This window comes from Aspergillus ruber (assembly GCF_000600275.1).
Source record: "Aspergillus ruber CBS 135680 unplaced genomic scaffold scaffold00008, whole genome shotgun sequence".
NCBI lineage: Eukaryota > Fungi > Ascomycota > Eurotiomycetes > Eurotiales > Aspergillaceae > Aspergillus > Aspergillus ruber.
The window spans coordinates 541,613-566,012 of record NW_024467304.1 but is presented as its reverse complement, the minus strand read 5'-3'; the positions used below and the strand labels follow the sequence as shown (position 1 = coordinate 566,012).

General features: G+C 50.0%; 7 protein-coding genes across 7 annotated transcripts; 2 read left to right on the top strand and 5 right to left on the bottom strand.

The window, feature by feature from the left end:
- The first annotated feature begins 442 nt into the window (after positions 1-442).
- Positions 443-6,627, top strand: EURHEDRAFT_411056 (putative TFIIIC transcription initiation factor complex subunits Tfc3). The gene is made up of 3 exons (XM_040781511.1): positions 443-724; positions 899-1,953; positions 2,024-6,627. The coding sequence occupies exons 1-3, from the start codon at positions 658-660 to the stop codon at positions 6,476-6,478; spliced, it is 5,577 nt and encodes a 1,858-aa protein (XP_040640237.1). The 5' UTR covers positions 443-657; the 3' UTR covers positions 6,479-6,627.
- A 452-nt stretch (positions 6,628-7,079) lies between these two features.
- Positions 7,080-8,416, bottom strand: EURHEDRAFT_411055 (ubiquitin-conjugating enzyme E2). The gene has a single exon (XM_040781510.1). The coding sequence runs from the start codon at positions 8,272-8,274 to the stop codon at positions 7,300-7,302; it is 975 nt and encodes a 324-aa protein (XP_040640236.1). The 5' UTR covers positions 8,275-8,416; the 3' UTR covers positions 7,080-7,299.
- EURHEDRAFT_411054 (DHHC family palmitoyltransferase) lies at positions 8,300-10,501 on the bottom strand. Its single transcript, XM_040781509.1, has 2 exons — positions 10,021-10,501; positions 8,300-9,953 (listed from the first exon to the last, which is right to left on the bottom strand). Exons 1-2 carry the CDS (start codon positions 10,217-10,219, stop codon positions 8,521-8,523), a joined length of 1,632 nt encoding a protein of 543 aa, XP_040640235.1. The 5' UTR covers positions 10,220-10,501; the 3' UTR covers positions 8,300-8,520.
- Positions 10,502-10,906: 405 nt separating this feature from the next.
- On the bottom strand, positions 10,907-12,596 carry EURHEDRAFT_514386 (rhomboid family membrane protein; the record flags this gene model as incomplete). The annotated part of the gene is made up of 3 exons (XM_040786265.1): positions 10,907-10,969; positions 11,029-12,059; positions 12,116-12,596. The coding sequence occupies 3 exons, from the start codon at positions 12,594-12,596 to the stop codon at positions 10,907-10,909; spliced, it is 1,575 nt and encodes a 524-aa protein (XP_040640234.1).
- Positions 12,597-13,823: 1,227 nt separating this feature from the next.
- On the bottom strand, positions 13,824-14,276 carry EURHEDRAFT_385371 (serine palmitoyltransferase small subunit family protein; the record flags this gene model as incomplete). Its single annotated transcript, XM_040779649.1, has 1 exon — positions 13,824-14,276. One exon carries the CDS (start codon positions 14,274-14,276, stop codon positions 13,824-13,826), a length of 453 nt encoding a protein of 150 aa, XP_040640233.1.
- A 2,110-nt stretch (positions 14,277-16,386) lies between these two features.
- Positions 16,387-18,423, top strand: EURHEDRAFT_453163 (uncharacterized protein; the record flags this gene model as incomplete). The annotated part of the gene is made up of 2 exons (XM_040784097.1): positions 16,387-17,277; positions 17,332-18,423. The coding sequence occupies 2 exons, from the start codon at positions 16,387-16,389 to the stop codon at positions 18,421-18,423; spliced, it is 1,983 nt and encodes a 660-aa protein (XP_040640232.1).
- A 1,646-nt stretch (positions 18,424-20,069) lies between these two features.
- On the bottom strand, positions 20,070-24,198 carry pld2 (putative phospholipase D (PLD)). The gene is made up of 5 exons (XM_040785703.1): positions 23,833-24,198; positions 23,423-23,762; positions 23,221-23,364; positions 20,837-23,163; positions 20,070-20,790 (listed from the first exon to the last, which is right to left on the bottom strand). Exons 1-5 carry the CDS (start codon positions 24,037-24,039, stop codon positions 20,104-20,106), a joined length of 3,705 nt encoding a protein of 1,234 aa, XP_040640231.1. The 5' UTR covers positions 24,040-24,198; the 3' UTR covers positions 20,070-20,103.
- Between the last annotated feature and the right edge of the window lie 202 nt (positions 24,199-24,400).

Here is a 24,400-nt window from a genome sequence, read left to right as displayed (position 1 = left end):
CGGGTGCCGTTTTATAAAGTTATCAGCCCATGTTTCATCAACTGTTTGGACTGGGGTAGATCCACGCGCTGTAAGTAGAAGATTTGCAATTTCTTGTACAGAGGTTGGCCGAGGTGCTGCTCTACGGTCATCAAGGGAGAATATCCATTGGATAAACGATTGTTCTTCTGTTTTAGTCAATTTGTGGCTATTGGCGCGTGTCTCAGCGGAATGTGAGGCCGGTAAGGCGGCGCTGGAGTGTTGTACGAGGCACTTGAAATTGACGCGCTGCGTCACGAATTGAGCTGGTTTCTTGCTTCTTGATAGCCTAAATAGCTGGCAAAACCTTACCCTCTTGGTCGGTCGATTTTTGACCGGTTTGCTTGCGAATTGGTGGCATGGTGGTGTAAGAAGGAAGAAAGTCCCAACAACGACGCGGTCGTGTTAGTTGGTTAGTTAGTTAGGTGACCCGCTTTTCCTGATGCCCGAATGTACAGGCAGAATATTAGTCACGTGGCCTACAATTCCGTCACTGAGCCTCGTCGGTTCGAATCGCGCCTTTCGCCATCGCAAATTTTTCAATTTCCCACCATCGCCAGCATTGAGCATGACATAGATAGCAACACACCTACCCGTCTCGTTTGTTTATATTTGGTTATAAATGGCCATGGGTAGAATATGGCCCCCAGTCTCCAAGAACTGATTGACTACTTACTGGCAGAGATTGCTCTCTGTGGTGACCAAGGTAGGTTTAATTTTTTTAATTTTTTTTAGTATGCTGCAAGCCTCCTGCAGGATGTAAATTTTTTGGACCTGTCCAATAATATTCTGTATCCACTGGCCTCCAAAGTCTCTACTTTTATGTTTCGCCATACCTGTGTTACACATGATAGAAATAACCATGGCTAACAAACACCAGGGGCCTCTCTACCTGCTATTCTGAATTTCATCACCGCATTCTATTCCAAAGAAGCGCAGGATGCATCTCACAAGACACATACTGTCGATCGTCGCTTCCAGGCCAAAGTCTGGTCCTGGCTGACAAGACATCCAGAGGTCTCCGTGGGCAAAAACCGCGAGGGAAACCATCTCACCTTTGATGATGCAGATGCGGATGGAACAAAGGACGGTGCGCATCGGGTCTTCGTCACGGAGGAGCGAACCTGGCTTGCAGTTGCCGGCCATGAACCGGATGAGACTAAGATCTTACCTACGGAGTTCGCCCTTCTATCCATAATTGCATCCAGCAAATCCAGTGGCGTTGTTCAGACAGAATTGGTGAGACTCAGTGGCCAGGATAAACGGTCAGTACCGAAGCGGACAGATAGGTTGCAGACCAAAGGGTACATTCAGAAGCGGCCCTTCCAGTTCAAGTCTATACGGACAAGTTTGTGTATTTTGCCAAAATTCTCAAAATCAGAGTACATGGCCGAAGCACCGACAAATCGGGGAGCTGAAACAACAGATCGCGTGATTGACTTCGATGCCTTTACTGATAGACTTTTCGAAATACTCAAACAGCACGGGATAATTGCTCGCGAGGATCTAAAGAAGATTCTGGGTTTCTCTGATCGCTGGCGCTGGAAAGTGCTTTCCCGTGCACTGCGCAAGTTTGAGCGTATTGGCGTCTTGAAACGGGTCAAGGCCATGTCACAATACAAAGACACGATGAACAACTCATATCCATGCGTCAAGCTTCTACGAGAACCCTCAGGAAAAGACCTTGAATTGTTCCACCTTTTTAGCCGGAACCTGATGGGGCAAAAAGAAGAGGATGCGGACGAGCCAGACGATGATTTGGAAGAGGAAACAGGAAGAAATTCAGCCAACGAAGGCACGCTTGGCATGATCAAACGGGAAGACAATGTTGAGGAATCTGGCCGGGTCCTGCCCATTTGGACACCGGATCGCAATCTACACCATATGATCTTCAACGTTATTGACGCAGCAGGGGCAAATGGCATCAACAATTATGTAAGCCCGACTTTCATCCTATTTTTTTTTTTTTTTCCCTTTCATGAGAGGCAAAACTAATAGGCGATAGGGCATTGTTCGAATTTGTTTCGGGGGCTTCTTCCGTAGACCTCTAGAGAACGCATTGGGCCGTCTTGTTGAATGTTGGCAACTATCGCAACCTGCACACCTGCGCCATTTGGCTATCGTCAGAGATACGGTTCTTCACCGGACCCAAGCCATGTATCTCTACTACTCCGCGACGACCTACAAAAACCTTGTCGAGGCAGGAGATGCAGCGTGGGAGGCTGTTGAATACTCCTCCAAGAATGCGAATGGGCGTATACCGCCCGTCGATGTGGTCCCTCGGCTGGATGAATACGGGTTTCCTTTGACGGGTGCTTCAAAGCAACTACTCAAAAAAGGCAACGCTAGCCTCCTGGAATGCATGGCCATTGGCAAACCGGAGGATTATAATCGTTCGTTTAGCGACCCCGTTGCTGTGCAATTGGAAGATGGCAGCTATGCATTTCAGATTGGAACCCAGAAACGACCGGCGAACATGCCTCCAGAGAGAGATAGCCGGCCCAATGCTCCCCGTGGACGGCCCAAAAAGGAACCAAAGCAAGAGATCCAGGAGGACGTCAATATGGATATAGTCAGAGCTGATAACAAAAATGCAGAGATAGAGGTCGTCCAGCCCAAACGTCCAAAGAGATCAAGAACCAAAGCAGACCGCTTCAAGGGCATGTCTGAGAAAGAAAAGCTCGAAGCTTTGGGTATGGACGAGACTTGGACCGAGTATAATATTCTTCTCATGGAGCGCCCAAACCCTGGGGTGTATGCCACACCACGCGGTCGACGAAGGCCGGTTGGTAAAGCTCGAGGACGCCCAAGAACTAGTCAACTTGTTGTTTTCAAGTCGCAAGAGCTGATGACGCTTCCCTGGTTTATGGAAGAGGCTGAGACTGAGTCTGTGGCTGTGGAAGAAAACGGAGAAAATGCAGTTCCCGAAACTCCTCCTCGACAACGCACCATGGAGATTCCTATTGCTACTCCGGTTACCAACCAACCTGCAATTGAAGACTCTTCCACTCCTACTATTGCTTCGAGAGGAGTCAAGAGAGCCTTCCAGGAAGGCCAGCCTGTGGATGGTGAGACATCCCCTGTAACTGCAACACGGAGAGGACGGCCACCAAAATATAGACGCAAGAACCACATGGAAAATACGGACATGCAAGATGCCCCGGTGTCTACGCCGGAGAACAAACCTGCCCCTAGCAATCATGATATCGATACAGCTGAACATCTAACCAAACGCAAACGCTTACCATCCCCTGCCGAACATGAACGAGGTGCCGTGGAAGTGCAAGAACCGAGCCAATCTGTTGAAAGCGAGGCCAATAGAAGACCCCCAAAGAAACTACGACATGAAACCGAACTTGTGCAAAATGGGAAAGTTGCTACTGCTCGGATACCAGAAACATCTAAACCCTCGAGTCAATTAAAACCACCGTCTGGTGACGAGAGAGGCCCGGAAGAACGACAGGCTTTGGCAAATGAAGCACAACTGGAAGGCGCTATGGTCGCTGACCATGATGAACCTTCGATTGTTGACCAACCACATGATGCTGCTAATAATACCGCGGAACCCGCTCGCAAAAAGCGGAACAAAAAAGGCCGCACGGATACAGGCGGCTCAGTGGCAATCCTGCGAAAGAAGATCCTCTCAGAAATCGTCGACAAGGCTGGAGGGGCCTACCCAATGGGTAGTGAACTCTGGTATCCATTCGCAACTGCATGGATGAAGACAAAGTACAGAGAAAAGCCTGATATGCGCACTCTCCGGACCTCAGTCAAGCATTTGGTTGATGCGGGCAAGCTTCGTCAACTAACCTTCAGTGGCCGTGATGATAAGGGCGTAATGATCACGAAGAGCATTATTACAAAGCCTGAACTCCCGCCAGGTCACCTCACGGTCAGGGACATGCAGCAGAAAATGCTTTCAGCAGGAACGCGGTTTTACTTTCCCCCAAATAGTGAAATTCATCCGGATATAATCAAGGGCAGCAACGGGTTGATCAAACGCGAACATAGACCAATCACCCAGATCCCGGTTGAGACTGGTTTAACGGTGCAATTGCAGCAAAAGCCAAGTTACGTCTTGGCGAAGGAAAGAAAGATCCAAAAACAGTTCTGGGAAATTTTCGAGAACGAATTTGTTGAAACCAACGAGCCCAGGGCTGGCCGGTTGATGACAATTCGTCGTCCCGGACATGGTCCAAACAGCATGACCGCAATCGCTAGACCTGGTAGCGTGGTCGTTGGTGAAGGTATTTTGAGGAGAGCCGGTGAAATAAAGAGACTTCGGACTGCTGTCTCGTGCTTGCCGCCTTATGCTATATTCATGAACGCCACGCAGACATTCTATGCAGCCAGTGGAACATTCGGGACTGATTCTGGCGTTGCAGCTCGCCGGCCGGTGCTGCGAAAGAAGCCACCTCTCCCGCATATTCATTATACTATGTTCATGAATTCAAAACAGGTGTTCAATGCAGCCACGGGAACATTCGGGACGTATGCAGGTGCTGCACCTCGTCGCGGAAGACGGATGTATGACCCACCAGACACACTCGATGCACTACTTGCTCAAAGAGAGCCGCATGTCATGGAGACAGCAGAAATCGCAGACCCGACAGACCAATTCTTCAAAGAAAACGACGAACTTCTCAGATGGGAGCTCGAGAATGAGGACTTCTTTAATGAGAAGCGTGATCGTCTCGAGTACATCAACCAAACTATCCCAGGCTCCTTCGATAATAAACCGATCAGGCGCAACATCCGATTTGATGCTGACCGACGAGCAGAACGGACGGTACCACATGAGCGCGAGTCCGTGGCTACGAGACAGGCTATGGGACAGGTTACAAAACCGCCTACGAAACCGCCTACGAAACCGCCTACGAAACCGCCTACAAAACAGCCTACAAGACAGACAACTCGAGCCCCGCCGGAACGTCGCCTGGAGAAACTGAACGACCTATCTACACTGGGCTCCCACAAGGCGTCCGCCAAGCAGCCCATCCGCCGTAACCGTATAGTACACACGCTTCCCCCGGAGTTCGTGCAAAGGATGATCGCGTCAATCGTAGCTGTCCGGGTGCTGGCAGGTGGATTGGAAGCGAAGAACGTCGACTGGCCGCTTGTAACTAAATGTTTCCCAAAACACGAGGGACAGTTCATACACGAGCGGGGGAAATCTATTCTCAGCAGAAACAGATTACAGGTCGCCAAGATGCAGAGCGACTTCCAAGAGCGGTTCATCGAGGCGTATGCCAACGATAAGGTCCCGCAGATCGACTACGAGAATTTGGACGGGTATGACTGGGCGGGAGTAGTAGATTGGGCACAGGCACAGCTGGACATCCCATTGACAGAGAAACTGCCCAACCTCCCTGCAACCAAGGCCCAATTCGACGGCGTCTTCGAACTCCGCGAGGAACCACCTCCGTCCCTCGACGAAGTCTACCACGGCATCAACACGGTAACCCTGAATCGCAAACGTACCCTTATCGCCGGAGTTCCCTTCGCCGAACCTCTACGCCCTAAACTCAAACACAAACACCCAACAACTTCGAACCAGCGCAAATCAGAACTCGACCGTCTTGAAGTCGCCAAGACATGGATCCGCGCTAACATCGTCACCCCTCAGGAATCATACAACGCCGCAGAAGCCCGCAAGTCACTCGAACGTTTCGGGGAGCCAGTCATCCAAAACGCCGTCCAGGCACTCATGACAGAGCGCGTGATCATGATGGGTAACGGTGGACGCGTCACACCGGGCCGGAACTACGATATCACAGAGGTGTTTGTGACTACGTTACGACGGCGGGCTATTGAAAACAGTCAGTTGCGGAGAGCTGCGGAGTTCAAGTCTACCATTCTTGACTCTGCGTTCCGTGAACAAGGGAGTTCCGAGGTAGATTATACCGCCGACGACGGCGACATACTAGCCCTGATAAACCTTGCCGCGCACCGCAAAATCATCCTCAAACCGCGTGACCCACCACGAGAGAAATTCGGCCTTACAGACGGCGGCTACTTAACCCGCCTAATCGACAAGCAAAAAATGCGCTTCAATATAAAAATAACCCCCGCCAAAGATAACTACCTTTTCGGAAACCCAATCGAACCCCAAATCTCCTCGGCACCTCCACCAACCCTTCCCATAACCCGCTCTGACAAGATTCCCAAATTACCTGTCTGGCTCGACATCCACGGTAACTTCTTCAAATTACTCTGGGATCTTGTTGCAGGTGCTGTGGTGGGCTGTATTGCGACAAGGCCAGGTATTAGCGCGGCGGGTGTGGCGAGTATGATGCGTCCTACTGTTGGGGCGTGGGAGGTGCAGGTTATGCTGGAGTGGTTGGAGAAGGTTTATATTGTGACGAGGTCGCATGGAATGGTTGCTAAGGGTTGTGGTGAGAGGCATGAGCAGCCTGGGTGGGTTGTTGGGGAGTGGTGGTGGATGGTGACAGGAAGTTAGGGGCCTGTATTATATTTATGATATTGTATTATATTCGTTGAATTGCTATCTTCGTTATGCAATGAATGAGGCAGGACTACTTCGTACATAGTAGTCTCTCCATACTAATGTCTAGCCATCCTAGAGCATGTCCATCCAATCAAGGCAGAATGAACAATTGACAGAAAAGCAAACATTGGTCCTATGGCAGATAGCAATGCTAACAATCCAGTAGTGATTGCTGTTGTTGTTTATGCAGTAAGATTACTTACCCAAAGGAAGAGGGGTCATGCACATGTTCAATCTCACCATTATTCAGGGTTCAATACTTGAGGCTCGTTGTAGCTTAGAAACTTGGCATTTTCTCCCACCCATCTTACACTGGGAAGAGAGTATTGTGTTGTGATATTCTGTTTTCTCCTGTGGTACGGGGTGCTCTTTACTGAGGAATACTCCAGACTAATGAATCTTGAAGCCACAGTTCCCTTAAAACAACACTTATCCACCTCATGGCCTCCCTCCCGGCCACTATCTAGCTTGGCGCTTGTACCCTGTGTACATCACAAGCGGAATTGCGTGGGACTAGTGTGTTGGGACATGACAATGAGCATGCTTATGGGGATGAATGGCTGGTGCTAAATCATATTCCGGCCTTGTGTGTTCTAGCAGATGGTACCGCGGAGTAGTTCGTTGAGAATTATCGTCGGGTATAGATAACTTTTTATACAATTGAATGCTTGCTTCATCACTTTGGTTCTCTAGAGGTAGCATAGAAACAAAAACGCCATATAAATCCACCAACGCCATCGCCTATACAATCCCAGGCAACCAGAAATAAATTATCACAGATCTTCACTCTCTTCCCTGAATATCCTCCGCATGATCGTGACGACCAATGCGATGAGGACACCGATAATCGCGCGGTCTAGCCAGGGGCTATCCTGTGCTGCCGTCGCCGTCGTGGTTGTTGTTGGCGTTGGCACTGGTTGGGGTTGAAATTGAATTTGGGTTTGGGGTTGAGGTTGGGATTGATGTTGGTATTGAGGCGCAGAAGAGGGTATTGGTTGCTGATGCTGTGGTTGTGGTTGCGGTTGATGCTGCGATTCTCCAGATGACTCTCGTGGTTCCTCTGGTACAGGTACTGGTGCTGGTTCTGCTACCGGTGTACTATTCAGCTGCGCAGCATCGTCCTCCCGAGCCTCCCGAGCCTCCTGTTGCTTTTTCTGCTGCTTCTGTTCTTCATTCTCTCCATCCCCAGACGCATCCCCACAATCACCCTGGTCATTTTCTTCGTCAACAACCCCCCTCTCCCTACAAACCCCCTCCCTCCACTCCCTTAACACCTCCTCATTGCTCTTTCCTCCGTTACAACCCTCAATCCCACACCTCCACCCCCGACTCTCCCCCGCCAACTCCCGTCTCCCAGCATCCCCCATCTCCAGTCCCCCGACCTGTCCCTTCGCATCAACATCCATATAGCTACGAATCGCCAACAACGCCGTCCTTACCCCCCAAGCCGGCTGCCAAGATTCCTCATGGTGTCCCGAGATACTCAGGCAGATTTCGCGGTTGACTTCGAAGCGGCCCGTGGGTGTGAGGAAACGGAAGGATGGTGGACGGAGGGGGTAAGTTGGTGGGAAGGTTATACGGCCGTGGTAAATTCCTGTGCTGAAGGGGGATGGGGGCGGGGGGCCGGTTAGGGTGAAGTGCCAGTCGTGAAGGGAGGTGTCGGAGATTGGAGCTGCGGTGAAATGAGGGGAGGGGTTTTTTTGAAGGTCTGTTGTTTCTTTGAGGAGGCGGCGGGTTGAGGAGGACATTTGTGTGTGTGTGTGTGTGTGTGGTTTTTTTTTTTTTTTTTTCCCTAAGAAAAATAACTGTATATCGAGTGAAAGAGTGGTGGTTGCTGGGAAGTTGAAGCAGAATTGAAGTGGTGTCGGAGTAGATAAGGCCAAGTCGCAGTTGCGGATGACGTTTTCGGAAGTGAGACAAAAGTACAGTCAACAATACTCCATGCTATGCATAACTAGGTATCAAAACATACAGAACGAAAATAAATAAATGCATCATTCCCAATCTCGCCATTCATCAGACGCACTATTACTCTGCCGATAACGTTTCGGCGTACTCTTCGGCAGCCGCCCCGGATACCGTGCACCTCCACCAGGCACATTATTGCTATCCCGATTCAGCAGATGATGATCCTCCTCTTCAATGTCATCATCATAATCGCTATCTCCCGGTCTAGGGCGCGGCGACAGAGGAGCCAGCGTCTTCATCGATACCCCCGTAGCAGGCCGTTCAGGCTCTTCTGGCATTATTCCACTTCCACCCAGCCAGCTTTGGCTATTGTTCATGTTCCGCAGATACAGATCGCGTTGGTATTTTTGTTGCTCAACCTGGTCTTGTTCGCGTTGCTGGCGGATGCTGTCGCGGGCTTCGAGGAATCTAGGGCTTGGTTCCCAGTGCCAGCCATCGCCGGTGGTGTTGCACACTGGCAGGGCCCAGAGGAGTGGCCGGTCGCCGAAGAGATGGAGAAGGTTTCGCCGCCAGCCTAGGTCGAATGCCCTTGGCACTTTCTGACTGTCCTCTTCGTTCAAATATTCCTGGTAGCGATCGTTTTCGCGCTGTCGTTCGATGTCGGCGTAAGAACGGGTTAGTGCTTGCTGTGCAGGTGAGAGATTATCCATTGGGACCCCAGTAGAGCCGGAATAAATCGACGGGTCTGGCGTTTGCTCCTCTCCTTCCTCAGGTCGGGTGACGCCTGGAATCGCATTCGCGTGTGCATCGAGAATCTGGTGCCCATAATCCTGTAAACGATGACCGAGACCCTCAGGACCAAGCCCGGACTCATGGCTATGATGGTTCGGACTAGCACCCAGTACATGCTCGTATCGGTGGCGATCCAATGCCTTGCGCAGAGGAGACACATACCGCGTCTTCTCCAGACACTCAATAGTCGTCATACCCCGAACCGCTAAACTAATATGCCACCCCGTAAACCCCGTCAAAACAAGCCCAATCACACCACCCAGAATTGCCAGCAAGATCACGTTCACCGGCAAAATCGCCTCCATATCCTGTGTATCCCCAAACACCTCCGACCAAGTCCACGCCACCGCAACTGCAAAATCCACCCAACAAAACAACGACGTATAAATCAAAAACAGCAAAAATGCCTTGTAATTATGCAACCCAACACAAGTTGCTAACCACGGACAATGGTGGTCCATCTTCAAAACGCATCGCTTACAGGTGGAACAATGATGCGCGCGATCCGGCTTCGGGGTCTGGCATTTCTTGCAGAATCGCGATGAGCCCGTCGAGCTAACCGTGTACGCCGTATACTCGGGGAGCTCGGTAACAGGTAAGGCACTGTATTCATGTTGTCCGCGTGAATTGCTCGTCAGGGTCGTTCCGGGGTTTGTGAATACGGCAACTGAATACGACGCGTTAAGGCAGATATAGAGGAGGATTCCGAGAAGCGAAGTTGGCATGCCTATGCCCAAAGGCCGTGTTAGCATACTCATCACCCTCCCACTTATAACCAAATCAACAAAGCTTACCAATCCACTTATTCGACGACGGCCTGAACCCAATACTAGACTCAACATAAACCGCCCACGTCGTCAAACTATACACAAACGCCAACGGAAATGACGACAGCGCCGCACAGCAATACCTTTCACACCGGAGTGCCCAGGCTTTAGGACGACGTTTGGGCAACGAAGGGGACGACGGCGGAGACCCGGCTAATGTCGCCATCATGGAAGAGTAGGAAAAAGGATAATCGGGTGGTTCTTGGGATTAGAGACAAATGACTAGCTGGATTCGACTAAACGTGGATCGTGGGCATCGCGACGGGGGACAGTTGCATTTCCGGCGGAGACGTGTTGGGCAACGGCGTTTCAAAGTGTATTGTGGGATGCCCGGATGGGGGCTGGTTGAGACAAGAAGAAAGTCGTTATTGAAGCCGCGTAATATATCAAATAGATAAAGGCAACCGCTAAAATGAGGCAGCCGCGAAACGAACGAAGAGGATTGGCAAAGATGAAGTTGGACTTGAGCATCGCATGTCGATAGGGCTGTGCAGGCGGGCCTGTACCGTCATTACGTGCACCGCCTGGCGATCATCGCTGCAACGTGTAAAATACGGTAAGTGTCACAGAAATAGCATAGCACAGCCATTGCTTACTAAGCCCTCTATACAAGTAGAACTATAGTACTCTTTCCGGCAAGAGTAGATAGTAGACATGGAGAGTAGATGTATATAGTAAATAGCTAGAGAACAATAATGAATATCTCAAAAATCCGCCACTGATATCTCATTCAACGCCGCCAAAATGCTATATCTCGACTCATAGCATCAAAATGCGCAAAGATTTCATCATGAGAAACTGTCCAAGTCCACAGGTCGCATAATCAAAAGACATAAAAGATAGAAAAAAGCGTCTAGTTGTTCGTCGTAGTGCTCTGGAAATTCAACTGGTCTTGTTCACACCAGTTTTTGACCGGCTACAGGAAACGAGTTAGTAACAGGCAAAACTAGATCAATATGGATAGAAGATACTTACCAGACAACTCAACCGGTAGCACCAATCGCAATTTGACGTAGTGTACTTGTAAAAATTGACAATCAACAAGATGAACCCAATCAGCACTGCAACTAGAGCACCAGCTCGCACCAACCACCATGCCCACCATAGTGGCTTGCGGCCTTTGAAAAAGTTGACCGGATTCATCGAAGAGTGCTGGTCATTCAGTCCTCGACGACCTTTGAAATAGTCCACGAAGCTAGGTCCAGGGGTGGTGGCCTTGTTGTCTTCCGGACCGGCTCCGGCACCACCGCTCATGGCGACGTACGGGTTGCGGGCCAGACCGATACGTTCACGGAGGGCATTAGGGGATCTCATGACGCAGAGTCCAAGAGCAAGACCCATGATGAAACCTCCAATGTGGGAGAAGTTGTCCAATCCGGGAAGCAGTCCCAGGACAAAAGAGATACCCACACCCAAGATCATGATGACCAATTCGACGAACGGCGATTGGCGTTCTTTCCAGCTGTACAGCAGATCCAAGATGAACAAGGCCAAAATACCGAAAAGAGCGCCAGAGCAACCGGTCGAAACGTTGGCTTGACCCGCGTAGTTTCCACCCAGCACAAAACCAAAAATACCACTAGCAATGTAGACCAGACCATACCGCCACCAACCGATGATGCGCTCCATGTCCACTCCCATAGTCAACTGCACAATCATATTGAAACCGATGTGGACGAATCCTCCGTGCAGGAACATGGGAATAATAAATCGGTACCATTGGTTGGGCTCTGGCTTATCGTCAAGAGACCCTCCGGGAACGGGGTTGGGGACTCCGTTAAAACCGCACACCTCGGACAATGAGCACTGGTTACTGGAGTCCATTGAATCGGCGACTGTGCTGTTGGGGCAATTCCAAGCAATTGTCTGTGTGGAATTCTGCACACCGGCAATGTTTTTCATGCATGGTGCGTACCGCGCTCCCATGTAGATCTGTACATACGGCGACGGACCAATCATCGGGTTAAATGAGGGTTTGGTTTCAATGGGAGATCCTGTAAATTGGGCTATACATTGCCGATTAGTTCAGTACAACTCATGGGCTGGTTCCAGTTGCACATACCGTTCTTCACCAACTCCACGATAAACACCACAATCTGGACTATTGTCAAGAGATAGGTCACCCATGGCAGCGTCTTCTTGAAGAACCCCTTCTTCTTCTTCCTCTTTCCTTCCGGGTCGATTGGTACTTCCATCATCTCGGGCGATGGGGGGTAATGGGTTGGTTGTCGCATCCACTCCGGCGGCGGACCATTCGCATAATGACCTTGTTCGTGTTCGTTCAGCGGGATATTTTCAGAATAGTAATCGTGTTCATTTGCTCGTGCAGCTGCCGGGTATGCGCTGGGATCCGAGGCCAGCGCCTGGTGACTATGCTCGGGGTGTCGGAGATCGCTATCGGAGGTCTCGAAAGGGGACACATGGGAGGTATGTGAGGCCGGGGTTGCTGCTTGTCGTCTGAAGGAATCGTGGTCTGCGGATAAATCATCGTATCTGGGAGGATTCCCGTAGTAATTTGTGTTGTAGTATTCGTTGCCTGCCATTGTGATGGGCTGCCCGAAGCGACAGGGGTAACTTTTTTTTGTTGTCTGTTTGTGCTCTGTCGGTCGATGAGAAGAGGATAGTGAACCGGAGGACCAGATGCTGTGTTATTTCCTCAAGATTGTTTCGACAGTGATTGAATGATATATCCCGATTGCAAAAGTACTGCTGTTTATCGATGCAGGCAATAACCAGCCCACGTTCGGTTGCAGGTGAGAAGATGAAACTAGTGACGGTCTCCCTAGAACTTGGGCCCGACCAAGGATCGTTCAGGAACACCGCCCGAACCGAGGAAAAAACGAAAATATCTGATTCTCAACCAAAGGAGAAAGAGAAAAATGTGATGGTCAGATATAACAAGTCATACAACAGCGAAGAAAAAAACAACGTGGTTGGACTCTGTAAATGTTGCTGACTGATGGCCGGTTTATTTTTGGCGCTGCGCACGCGGCTCTTGCGCGTTTTAGAGAATGCAAAACAACAACATACAAGTAGGGCAGAGAACAGCCACAATAGCATCCACTGGGCAGCAACCTCGCTGTCTTAGCCGCTGCTCTCCACACCGTACTTTGCTGTGTTTTAGCGGCGGCCGGTGTGGCTGTCCCTCTAGTTCTCATACGGACAATGTCAAAAAAAGCAACATAACCGAGATACATATGAGCCTAAGGATTACAGGGCTGCTAATACGAAGAGATTAAGTCTTCTGGATAGCCATATCATTAAGTATTACAGTTAACGACTTGATCTTGACATACTCCATCCGGCGAACAGTCGCCCTGTACAGCTAGTAGTATGCGGGCATTAAGCATCAGTCGTAACAAGACAAGAGAGAAAAGGCGACAGAAAATAATACACAAGATCTCTGTCTGGTCCATACCCAGAAAAAAACAAAACCCTCAAGCAGAAATATCTCGAAAAAAAGAAAAGAAAAAGTAAAACAAGTCACAACACAAGCCCCGTATGCATGCCCATGCTGCAATTAAAATGAAAATAAAATCCTTCCTCGTTCAGTTCATTATATTTGTGAGCGACATCGCGTCACTAGTAAACGTCATGGAAAGCACCAAAATCGAAAGCCAACGCCATATAAACTCCGTATCGAGCATCGAATGACAGTCTGACACTATGTTAGTTGTCATCCCCGAGACGGCAGAATTGGCCTTGCTCACCAGGTCTGAGCTCATAGTTCGCGTACAAAAAATTATCACATGCAACCCGACAGCTGGTGGTTAAGAAGTCGGGCTCGAAAACGCCGGCGATGTGGCACCAGTACGCGTATCGAGGATGCCCAGAACGGCCCCCATCTCCTCGCCGCTGTGGCCCGTCAATAGCCACACGAGACGACTGAGCTTGTTGTAGAGCAATGCAGGGAAGTAGAGGAGTAATGCCCAGAGAAGAAGAGTCATGAATACCATAACAAAAGTGTTGGCGGCAAGTTTCTCGCCGGGTGTCAGGACGTAGATCCCGAAAGTCACCTCGTACCGGTAATATTCTAGGTGGATGCGATCGACGGCACGACCCAACAGGCCTCGACGGGGCTGCGATGCGGGAGGTGCGCTGGTAGTAGTCGACATGGTCGAGGAGTATTTATTGATCAGTTCGTCAACGGCAGCCGGGGCGTGGGAGGAGATATGCGTAGAGGTCGAGGGGGTATAGAAGGACTGCATTTCGGTAGTGGCCATTTTCTCATCGATATTTACGGTCCTTTCCTTCCTTCTCTTTCTGTCTTCGTTTCCGGCTGCTAAGGTCGCGGTTTCCGCTGAGCTGGACAGGACAAGGGTCGCTGGGAAGTCACGCTAGAACGAGTTCGACAACTGGTGGTTTACGGCAGATGATCCGGGGACTCGTTAATTGAAATCAACCGTCGTCAAAGCTGACTTCTGGTTTTTCCCTGTATTTCTCAACCAGAAGACTTGCACAGGTCTGTCGGATGGTGAACGACAACGATAAGGGAGCGAGACCGCATTAAAGAGAGGATAAAGGAAAAAAAAAAAAAGAAAAAAAAAAGATCGCTGAATCGGGGGAAATGCAAAGGAGCTAGAAAATTAAAGCGAAGTAGCTATACAGAATGCGCCCAGAAGGCAGAACTAGTAGGAAGAGGAAAAATTGAAGGGGAGAGGAAAGGGGAAAACAGGAAAAAGGAACTTCGGCACTGCGCGGATGGAGGCTGGCCAGGCAAGGCACCGTCAAATCGGCACTTAACCGATACTTGCAGAAAAACAAGCTCTACCCAAAGGGTGTTGCGATCATGATAGTGTCATTCTGAATCCGAGATTGATGTTCATACTACTGATTGATATCGATATGCCAACGGCCGCTCAATGAAGTATGTATCAACAGGGCTGACCGTGGCCGAGTCTTGAATCATGTTTCTCCCGTACTGCGGCAGGGCTTCCGACAGACACCACAACATGCATCTTTATGGTTGACCCAAGGTCTGGATAAGGATATATCCACACATAAGGCTGAGACTGGCTATGATGCGGTTGTGATACTCGTTTTGGTCATGTGACTCGGGTATCAATATCCATATCCTCAATTAACTATTCAAGCTCAATCAACAAATGCACCGGAATCCTTAGACAAATTGGAGGCTTTTCCTTTCCATTCTGGTGCTCATCCCTCGCCAGCAGAGATGAACTATTCACATAGCAGATTTATGCAACTCTCCTATCTAATCTTTAGCATGTACATACCCCCCCACCGCTCAACAAATCGCTTTCAGGAAGAGAAAGAAGCACAGCCAACCGAGGGGATCAGCTCCAGTAGCCCAGCGTGTGTATTTTTCCTCGATGAAAACATAGCCTACTAACCCTCTGAAAGCCCTCAAAATGGGACTCCGTTGACTCCCTCTTCTACATCTCTTGTCTACCATGAACGTACGCTTTGCTTCCTCGGTGAGATACTAGCCCCTCCCCCCAGTCGTCTCGCGAGATGAGACCCAGAATGCGAGACCTGTTCTTACAGCATGGGCAGCTGCAAAATCCTAGAGAACAGCCCGTCAACTATATTGAAAGTCCAGGTATACGGTTCACATGTGAGAAGCTGAGGTTCTCCGCCTTTTCAGAAAAAGAAAATCGAACCCTGTTCCTCAAATCTTCAATGCCCACATGGTTGGAGATATTGAATCCACCTTGATGAAAAAGTTTCAGGTATTCCCCTTGAAAAATACTGGGAATATTTATCGAGAGATGCCAAGAGATCTATAGTCCAGCAACTCCAAAACTACATACAGGAGTGGCGCAAGATTGAAAAGCCATTTTTCGGATCTATTGACGGCGTCTTCAGACATTCGTGGGATCCAGGCCCCCCTCAGTATGGTCCATTTGGCATGGAAGGAGCTCCATCAAGGGGGAGTGGAGGCTCTCTGTAACTCAGACCCAAGGGAAACTCACCAAGAAGGATGAACCTCTGGCAGAGAGAATTCTTGCCTCGAGGAAAGATGGCGAGAGTGAAAGAGATCTCATTTCTACCATAATCGAAGCTGACGAGTATGTTTTTTGGGCCGAGGATAATCAATCAATGGTGGATTATACTGGCTTCTGAGCCCGTATGTATACCCAGGGGTATAGAACATTAGCATATCTACTCCGTACACTGTACGTCCAGAAATGGGCGTTCTCGTTTTCTAGAGTATCTGGCGATCGATGATGTCATGTCATGTGCACGCGTGGCCCGTCCCGCATCGAGGCTGTGAGGCTCTCTACCTCTTGTCTCTCTCCCCTGACTTGCATCTCCCCCAGTTTTCTTTCCAATCGAATTCCCATATTCTAGAGGGATAACATCATCGCCATGACCGACAATGAAGACCCTCTTATCGCGGCCCTGCCACCGGCCACCGACTACCTCACCTATCTCACCATTCTCGAATACCAACTGACCCCCGCTCGCCTACCCACTCTCCATAAAGTTCTCCAAGATGAGACATTGACCACGAATATCGGCTGGGATCTGGTGCAAGTGCTCCTGCCCATGATTCCGCAATCCTCCGAATGTTTACAGGATATCGCTCGTCTGGGAAATCCGAGAGAAGTCATCTTGCGTGTTTCAGATGCTTTGATGAAACTACAGCCTGACGATGACGAGGAAGATAGTGAGGATATTGGAGAGGGAAGTAGCACACATGAAACACAGAAGACAGATGAAGGTCTTCCACGGCATATCTTGAAATTCAACTGTCTCATGGCCATGCTATCGGTACTCCATCGTCGTATCCAGACCAAGTCCCCCAGCCGATTCATCGCTACGTCCCTTCAGGCAGCATTGGAAGCTTATACTCTGATGCCAACAAACGAAACCACAATTGCACTTCTGGAGTTCTTTAGAGATATCGCTCCCTCGAAGAGGCCCGCACCCCCGCCGAGAGCAGCCAGCGAATCCAGCATTCTGCGAGTTTCGGAAGCCTCTGCACCCGACCCCGAAGCCGAAGTACAGTCTCCTGCGCCCTCGAGTAATAATGAACCCATACTTGTCAGGAAGTTTTTGCAATTTGGTCTCATTGAAGTGCTCAAGTCATACCTTTTGAGTTTCTCAAGTCCTATGGATCCAGGGATGTCATGGGCCATTAGGTTGCAAGAAAAGCTACGTCCGAACTTGCGTATACCAGGAAGAGAGTCGCAGACAGACGTTTACGCTTCTACCAAGCATCTCAAAGAAAGAGACTTGATCATGGCGAAGATTACTGTAGGTTCCACGCTCAACGTTTGTCCCTTTTGAAATCCCCTGCTCACTTTACAGGCTCTGTCTCGAGATTTCGGTTTAGACGACAAGCAACTTCTTTCGGTTGTTTCGCAGCCATCCGACAACCATCCTCCGCCGCTAGACTTTGACGAACCACCAAAGAACCCCGAAGATATCCCGCTCGAAAGACACGGTTCTTTGTTGTTGCTGGCTGCGCGGGCTGCGGTGGCAGAGTTGTACTCGTCAGGCCAGGTTGTTCCAATTGCGGTCTTCCCTGATTTGGCCCAACTGTTCTCGAACTTCGTCGGGGGTTTCAAGACTCCGGATGAGGTGGCTTTCGGGCAACCTCAGCCACTTCTAGACTCTCTGCTCACACTGACGGTATTCTCCATGGAAAATGCTATAGGCGAGCCGTCTAGCGAAGCGAAGTTCAACAACTTCGTTCTGGAGCTTACGGCCTGTACAGCGCGTCAGAACTACAGCACATTACGACGGATACCATCTACCATCATCCATAGCCACCCATCCGAAGTGACTCGCTTCAAGTTGATCCGCAAGGTCCTTGAAGACGATGCCCTCCAAGCCGCCAAAGACAGCGCTATCGGATGGCTCAAAGATGAGATCCTGGCCACCACGGAGCAAACCCCCGAATCCAGCATCTTCCAAAACCCACACTACTTCTCCGTCCTTTTACCCCTCCTCTTCAACTCCACCCACCTCCTCCTCAACGTCTCCTCCGAAATCGTCGCATCATGGATTAGATTTTCCCAAATCCTCACGCCCTCCATTCACGCCGCCCTAAACCTCTACTATATTCTCGTCTCCTCCCCGAAACTCCGCGAACGCCTCCAACTCGAAAAGACATACATCTACTTCCGCAATCGCGTCCACGAACCTCTCAAATCCCTCTGCCACGCCTTCGAGGCCGATTTGACAGGCCACGGCGGTGAAGGACGCATCCAGGCTGCCGTGGGTGAGGATATGGTTGAGGTTGGGATGGCTCGTTCCGTTGGAGTTGTGTCACATACGCTGGAGCAAGTTGAGGATACAGTGGGTGATGCGTTTGTGCTTTCCGATAAGGAGTTGCAGGAACCAAGTGCAGATGATATTGCGAGTGTTGATGCTATTCGGAAGGAGACTGCATCATAAACGGTGCGTTCTTGTAAATATGAATTTACTGCAATACCGTGTTTGCTTGGTTAATGGTACTAGTTATTCTTACATGGCTGGAACGGATATTATACTAAGTTGCTTCCCACAGAGTATATCCTGCTAGGTAGCAGGATGTATTCACGAGAACAGAATGAGAGGTAAACGGGGTGCTATTTGAACAGATATAAATAAGCAGCAGGATAAACTCCTAATCCAACAAGTACATGCGCCAGAACCCAAACTCTCTAGAGTACAAAAAAAAAACGATGACTGTCCAGCAGTCTTGGTTTTTTTTTCTTTTTCTTTTCTTTTATTGTAGTTGTTCTCGGGTGTGGCTCGCACCACGGTCAACTCAACTCCGTTCCATCCAATATTGTATCCATGACTGTAGTTCTCGAGCTGACCAGGTAAGAGGGTCAGAGTATAGTAAGGGTATTAGCGGAAGCGTAGAAGCGTTGAAGCATTGAAGCGTTGAACGGAACTGAATTATCCCAGAAGTCGTGTATATAAAGCGTTTCATCTTCAAAAAAGAAAACGCGGGTCATGGTACGAGATCTCAAGTGCTGGTTGTAGTTATTCTTGTCAGGTCGTAGAATTCAAGGCGCGTGGGTCTAGCTTGATGGGCGCGGTTACATGATGACACAACCACCGCCCGGGGAAGCTGCACATATTGTTAGCATTTTGTCTTGTCCATAGGGAAGGGGTTACGGAGGGATGGGGGGATGGGGGAGGCTTACCCTTGGCAACGGCAGGGATCTTAGCAATAGTCATGGGAGACATGTTGGTGATGGAACGGATTGGCTAAGCGTGCAGTTTGAGATGTAGAGTAACCTGGAGAGTAGGATATTGAGTGCGCTGGATGGAGAGAAAATGAGGTTGAGTTGGAGAGGGTCAAGGGGTTTTATATCGAGTCGAGCATGTAGAGGAATGGTCGATATGGTTTACTCCCTATTCTAGAGGAAGAATCAAATGGAGAACAATGGTAAGCGGTCTTCGATTGGATGTATGCAGACTAGCCCCATAGAACATTTCGTCTGCAACATGCAGAGACAATCTGGAGTGGCCGTATTCAATTGGTATAGAACAATATTAATATGCAGACATGAATGCGTTGGTATTGTTCTTGACGCGCAGGTGGGTCTTTTGTTTGGATGCCCTAGACCTTGGATCGTCGGTGCTTAACAAAGGATTCCCCCCTGGAAACCGTTAATAGCCGGGAATAATAGTATTTGTTTTGTAAAAACAAGTTTGGGAGAACGAGGGCCAAATGATAAGTTGTTTCGTAAGTAACTAACAGAGGATATCAACATGCCAAGTCAGGTTTGAGATGCTAGAATATCCCAACTTTGGATTATACGCACGCAAATACAATACATCATGTTTAGTATCCTTTCGTTTCTGCAGAGATTCCTGCGTTTATCACTTACCTATGCTCGGTGGTTGAAAATATCGACATGCTAATCATCTGCAGTCATCTGCTTGATATTGTTCTCGAATGTTCCCGAGAACAATATCATGCATGCTATATGCGGAAGTTCCATAAATGAGAAAGAAAGAAAGAAAAGAAATGAAAAAGAATGAAAAAGAAATGAAATGAAATGAAATGAAATGAAACAATGTCCAAATAGACGTAAATTACCAAAGTGTCAAATATACATCAAATCAAGGTATGCAAAATCAAGTATAGATCGGCTCCGTCACCTCGTTAAGCGTTAGTCCCTCCTTCGCAACGTCCTCCTGGATCAAAAACATCAACGGCATTTCAACCAATGTTCCCTTCACTTGGCTAAGCAATTCCTTGACTTGCTTCACGCCCTCAGGACCAGGCGGGAAGTTGTCCCGAACAACATGTCCATACCTGTACCTCGCCGGTGCCGCATCCTTTGCTTCTCCATAGGCCTGCTTATCCGCCTTGTGGAAGTAGTACCCGTAGAACTCCTTGTAAGTAGCCCAGTCGCGAACCGAATCGTCGGGAACGGAATGGAAGACCTTTCGGAAGGCTTCAGTGTTTGTACGTGCGCGGGTGTTCCAGACGTTGTGGAGGGGATCGGCCAACGGATCGGCGACGAGTTGGCTTTCGGGTGAGTCCAAGTCGGCGTCGTTGGGGACACCGGCTGGCTCGTAGTTGGCGTCTGGACGTTCGGGGTCTTGGGGTGGGAGGAGGCCAAGGTGCTTGCGGAATAGCTGTCGACGCAGGGATGCTGCAAAGCGGCTCGCGGTCCAGGGTTTGCCATTCATCGTGGACGAAATTGGTGTGTAGTCTTCGATGATCACTGCAATCTCTGAGTCGTGATCTCCCAGCTGGGATCGGTCGTTGATGTTTGCGGATCCGCAAATGACGATTCTATCATCGGCAATCATAACCTACTTCTGTTAGTCTTTCCCAATGAAAGAGGGCGAAAGAGCATACCTTGGAGTGAACATATAGTTCCTCAGTAACGAATGCATCGATTTCAGCCTCAGCAGGACCATCCCATGGCACCTTGCGAAGGTCTTCTCCATTCAGCATATAGCATGAGCTCACGCTATCCCACTGACCAGACGATGGCTTGTCAGACATTTGCCGGGCAGCATTTTGATACTGCTGGAACGGAGCTGACGGGTCAAACGCACTCCGAGGAGCGCCCGGACCATAGCCACCTTGCCCACCAGTTTTCACATCCTGCTCTTTCCGCGCCTCTTCGTAATTAACACCGCTTCTCTGTTCAGCGTCCGCCAACGGACCACTGAGGTTAATGCGGTCGTAGTTACGAAGATTGTAGAAGCGGATATATTCCATAGGGTTGTACCCTTCCTTGGCAATAAGCTCCATTATGCTGTTTCCACCTCGGTTGATGGAGTTGTACTGAAACTCCATAATGGCACGAGTGCCCAAGGTGGATTCATCGCTCAAGTCTCCAGCAAAGCATGGCACGCAAGGAATCACAACGATAATCTTATACTTCTGGCCTGCACGAGCCGCGCGCAAGATACGCTCCACGATCGCAGCACCGATCTTATTCTTGACGGGTTTCTGAGAGTCGCTTGTAGCGGTGATGAAGAACTGGTTCTCGATGTAAACACAATGCTCACTGTTGCGGATGATGGCCGAATAGGCGTCGGCAATCGAGTGCTCGGTGTCGCTACCATGACTCCATTTGGAACAGCTGCGCACAATCTGGCAAGACATGTTACCCCGCGCCTGCCCCTGTGGTCGTCCAAGTGTGGTGAGACGGTCCTGGTATTGATGGATCTGGCCGGCCAATTGACCACGGAAATTGTTGCTATACTGCATCAGATCATCCTTTTTGAAACGACGAGGGAGAGCGAAGCCTCTGTCAAGATCACCAACACCGCGGGTACCTTCGTGATCCTCAACACAACGTGTTTGGTTTTGAGAACCTTCCTGAGTCGGTGGAGGCGGGAAGTAAGGTGCTTGGCCTTGCTGACCCTGCTGTTGACCCTGCTGGCTCTGTTGAGTTTGGAGCTGATTGGGTTTATTCGGGGGAGCTCCAGGAGGCGGTGGTGGGAACGACTGTCCAGTGTATGTATATTGTTGTGGAGTACTCTGGTGTTCGTATGCATGGTAGCTCGGCGGCGGCGATTGATGGCTTGGAGTGGGACTGCCGGAATTTTGAGACGGAGGAGTGTTTGAAGCGCCGTCTGGCCGATATGGTTTATATTCCGTAGACTGCTGCTGCTGCCATTGTGGTTTCTCTTGGGACACTTGCGGTTGCTGCGGTTGCTGTTGTGGCTGTTGAGACTGCGATTGCTGTTGCCATCCGGGCGATGCTTGCAGCTCTGCCAGTTGTGGCTGTTGCTGAGCCTGCTGTGGTGGTTGCTGCCAATGAGGCTGCTGTGGTGAAGGTTGTTGTTGCTGCGGCTGCGACTGCGACTGCTGCCATTGTGGTTGGGCTTGTTGTTGTGGCTGCTGGGATGGCTGCTGGGATGGCTGCTGGGGTTGTGGTGACTGCGGTTGCTGCCATTGTGGAGCTTGCTGTGGCTGCTGGGGTTGTGGTGACTGCGGTTGCTGCCATTGTGGAGCTTGCTGTGGCTGCTGGGATGGCTGCTGTGGCTGAGGTGATTGTAGTTTCCCAGCTCCATGCTGTTGCTCATGGCCAGGTTGCGGAGACTGGCTACCCTGACTGACAGCCGAGCTCGGACGTCCAAACAATGCCAGTCGTGAATACCTCTGCTCCTTACGAACTTCATACTTCGCATCATAGATGAAGTTCCACCGCTCCACGAAATGCCTTCGCAGGTCCTCAACAACTCGTCCGTGCAAGCTCAGGGCCACATCAGACCATCCCATGCGAGAGGCTGACTTCCGATCCAACTGGTTCTGCTCCCAGTGCGAAACGTCCTGGAAGTCGAGGACTCGGGCGTTGTTGTAGTCCTGGCCAGGGAAGACGATCTCGTTCAAGTCTGTGGGATGGACATCGGAGAGGCTGTGTTGGTTGGTGTCCCAGCGTCCAAAGCACAAGTCCAGGCCTCCCATGAATGCCACTCGGCCGTCAATCAAGCAGAGCTTCTCGTGGTGTGCCCAGTAGAGAATGACATCATCGTTCATTCCGTATATACCTTTGATTGCCTCCCCGGGCATCTTGGCCAGCGAAGCAGCATCGAGAGAGAAATGCTGAAGGGACGACGTTATCGAAGCAGTGAGTTCTTGGGCGTCAGGGAGGTGGTCGGGGTGGCGGAAAACTGCGATATTGGGGTGGAGGTTTTCCAGATGGTGCTTTGTGTGGGAGGAGGACACTAGCGAGCGACATTAGTATTCCTTGCTGTTCTCTGATGTTGTGGCCGGGAACATACAAGTCAAAGCCTGGGTCACCTCCTTGTAGACGATGATATTCACCCGCACTCCACGCTGAGCGGCAGCTTGAAGCAGCCGATCGAGTCGATACTGTTCATTCTTCGCGGGAGGACGTCGTAGGTACAATTCTGGAGAAAGCCACCCTAGTCCTGGTTAGCATACTTCGTATGTCCGCCAACGGTGCAATGAGACGGAACCCACAATCCAAAATCCAAACTGACTCCCTTGCATTCTCCAACGCCTTGGAGACAGCATAGAAGTAGCTGCACCCATCGACATACCACTTCACATCATTCCCCTGTCGCGCCGGAGCAAAACTTCCAAATCGATAATCCGTATCCGGGTTCTGCTGTCCATATTCCGCATAGGCCTGTGGATCGAGTGCGGTTCCGATACGCTGGGCGAATTCACCACCGAAATCTGCTACGGTGCCTTGAAGCTTTCCCAGCAGTCCGGAAACTTTATCCTGCTTCGGAGGCTTTCCTTGGGACTGAGGATTTTGGTACGGGGGATTGGGGGTTTGACTCTGGTTTGGTTGTTGCTGAGCCGCAGATAAGATAAGTGTTAGCGGGGTTCTTCTTAGGTGTCTTCTTGGGATTTCAGCAACGTACCCCATAACCTCCAGGGTTATGACTCTGCTGCTGGTTACTTCCTGCCTGCTGACTCTGAGCTGGAGAACCCTGATGGCTCTTGTATGTTGACTTCAGCTTTTTGAAGGTATCTCCAACTAAGCCTCTGGCGCTCTCGCCTGCCCCGCTCCGAGAACCGTCCTGCGAGTAGTAATGGCCATAGGCCAGGTGGTCTTCTCGCTGTGACATGGCGTTATAGAGGTAGAATAATATAGAATTGGTAGGCAGTGTATTTTTTTGATCAAATTAAAGACAGAAGGAAGGGAGATCCCTCGGAAGATCAGATGTCTTATATAGAGGAGGTGCCCCGCTCAGACAGGCTGCCACGTTCCGTTCAGGGTGGTCTCATGGTGGCTGAAATCAGTCAATCAGAGACATTCATGTCAATAGTCCCAAATGCTAAGGAATATGGAGGGGATGCCTGTGGCTGTGCTCATTAGACTTCCTCTTTGAGTTTAATCCTGCCACACTGTCAATATATACCAAGAAACAACACCTATGCATGTCCATTTAGCGCCGATACATCCCACTTTCTCAATCAGCATCAAAG

What these genes read in the sequence shown, in the direction of transcription:
- EURHEDRAFT_411055 (XM_040781510.1), bottom strand. Translation starts at nt 8,274, where the DNA reads ATGTCCTCCTCAACCCGCCGCCTCCTCAAAGAAACAACAGACCTTCAA.
- pld2 (XM_040785703.1), bottom strand. Translation starts at nt 24,039, where the DNA reads ATGTCACAGCGAGAAGACCACCTGGCCTATGGCCATTACTACTCGCAG. An exon ending in GTCAGTTTGGATTTTGGATT is followed by an intron (nt 23,365 to 23,422) that starts GTGGGTTCCGTC and finishes AACCAGGACTAG; the next exon opens with GGTGGCTTTCTCCAGAATTG. An exon ending in AACTATATGTTCACTCCAAG is followed by an intron (nt 20,791 to 20,836) that starts GTATGCTCTTTC and finishes TAACAGAAGTAG; the next exon opens with GTTATGATTGCCGATGATAG.
- EURHEDRAFT_411056 (XM_040781511.1), top strand. Translation starts at nt 658, where the DNA reads ATGGCCCCCAGTCTCCAAGAACTGATTGACTACTTACTGGCAGAGATT. An exon ending in TGCTCTCTGTGGTGACCAAG is followed by an intron (nt 725 to 898) that starts GTAGGTTTAATT and finishes AACAAACACCAG; the next exon opens with GGGCCTCTCTACCTGCTATT. An exon ending in CAAATGGCATCAACAATTAT is followed by an intron (nt 1,954 to 2,023) that starts GTAAGCCCGACT and finishes AATAGGCGATAG; the next exon opens with GGCATTGTTCGAATTTGTTT.
- EURHEDRAFT_411054 (XM_040781509.1), bottom strand. Translation starts at nt 10,219, where the DNA reads ATGGCGACATTAGCCGGGTCTCCGCCGTCGTCCCCTTCGTTGCCCAAA. An exon ending in GTCGTCGAATAAGTGGATTG is followed by an intron (nt 9,954 to 10,020) that starts GTAAGCTTTGTT and finishes CTTTGGGCATAG; the next exon opens with GCATGCCAACTTCGCTTCTC.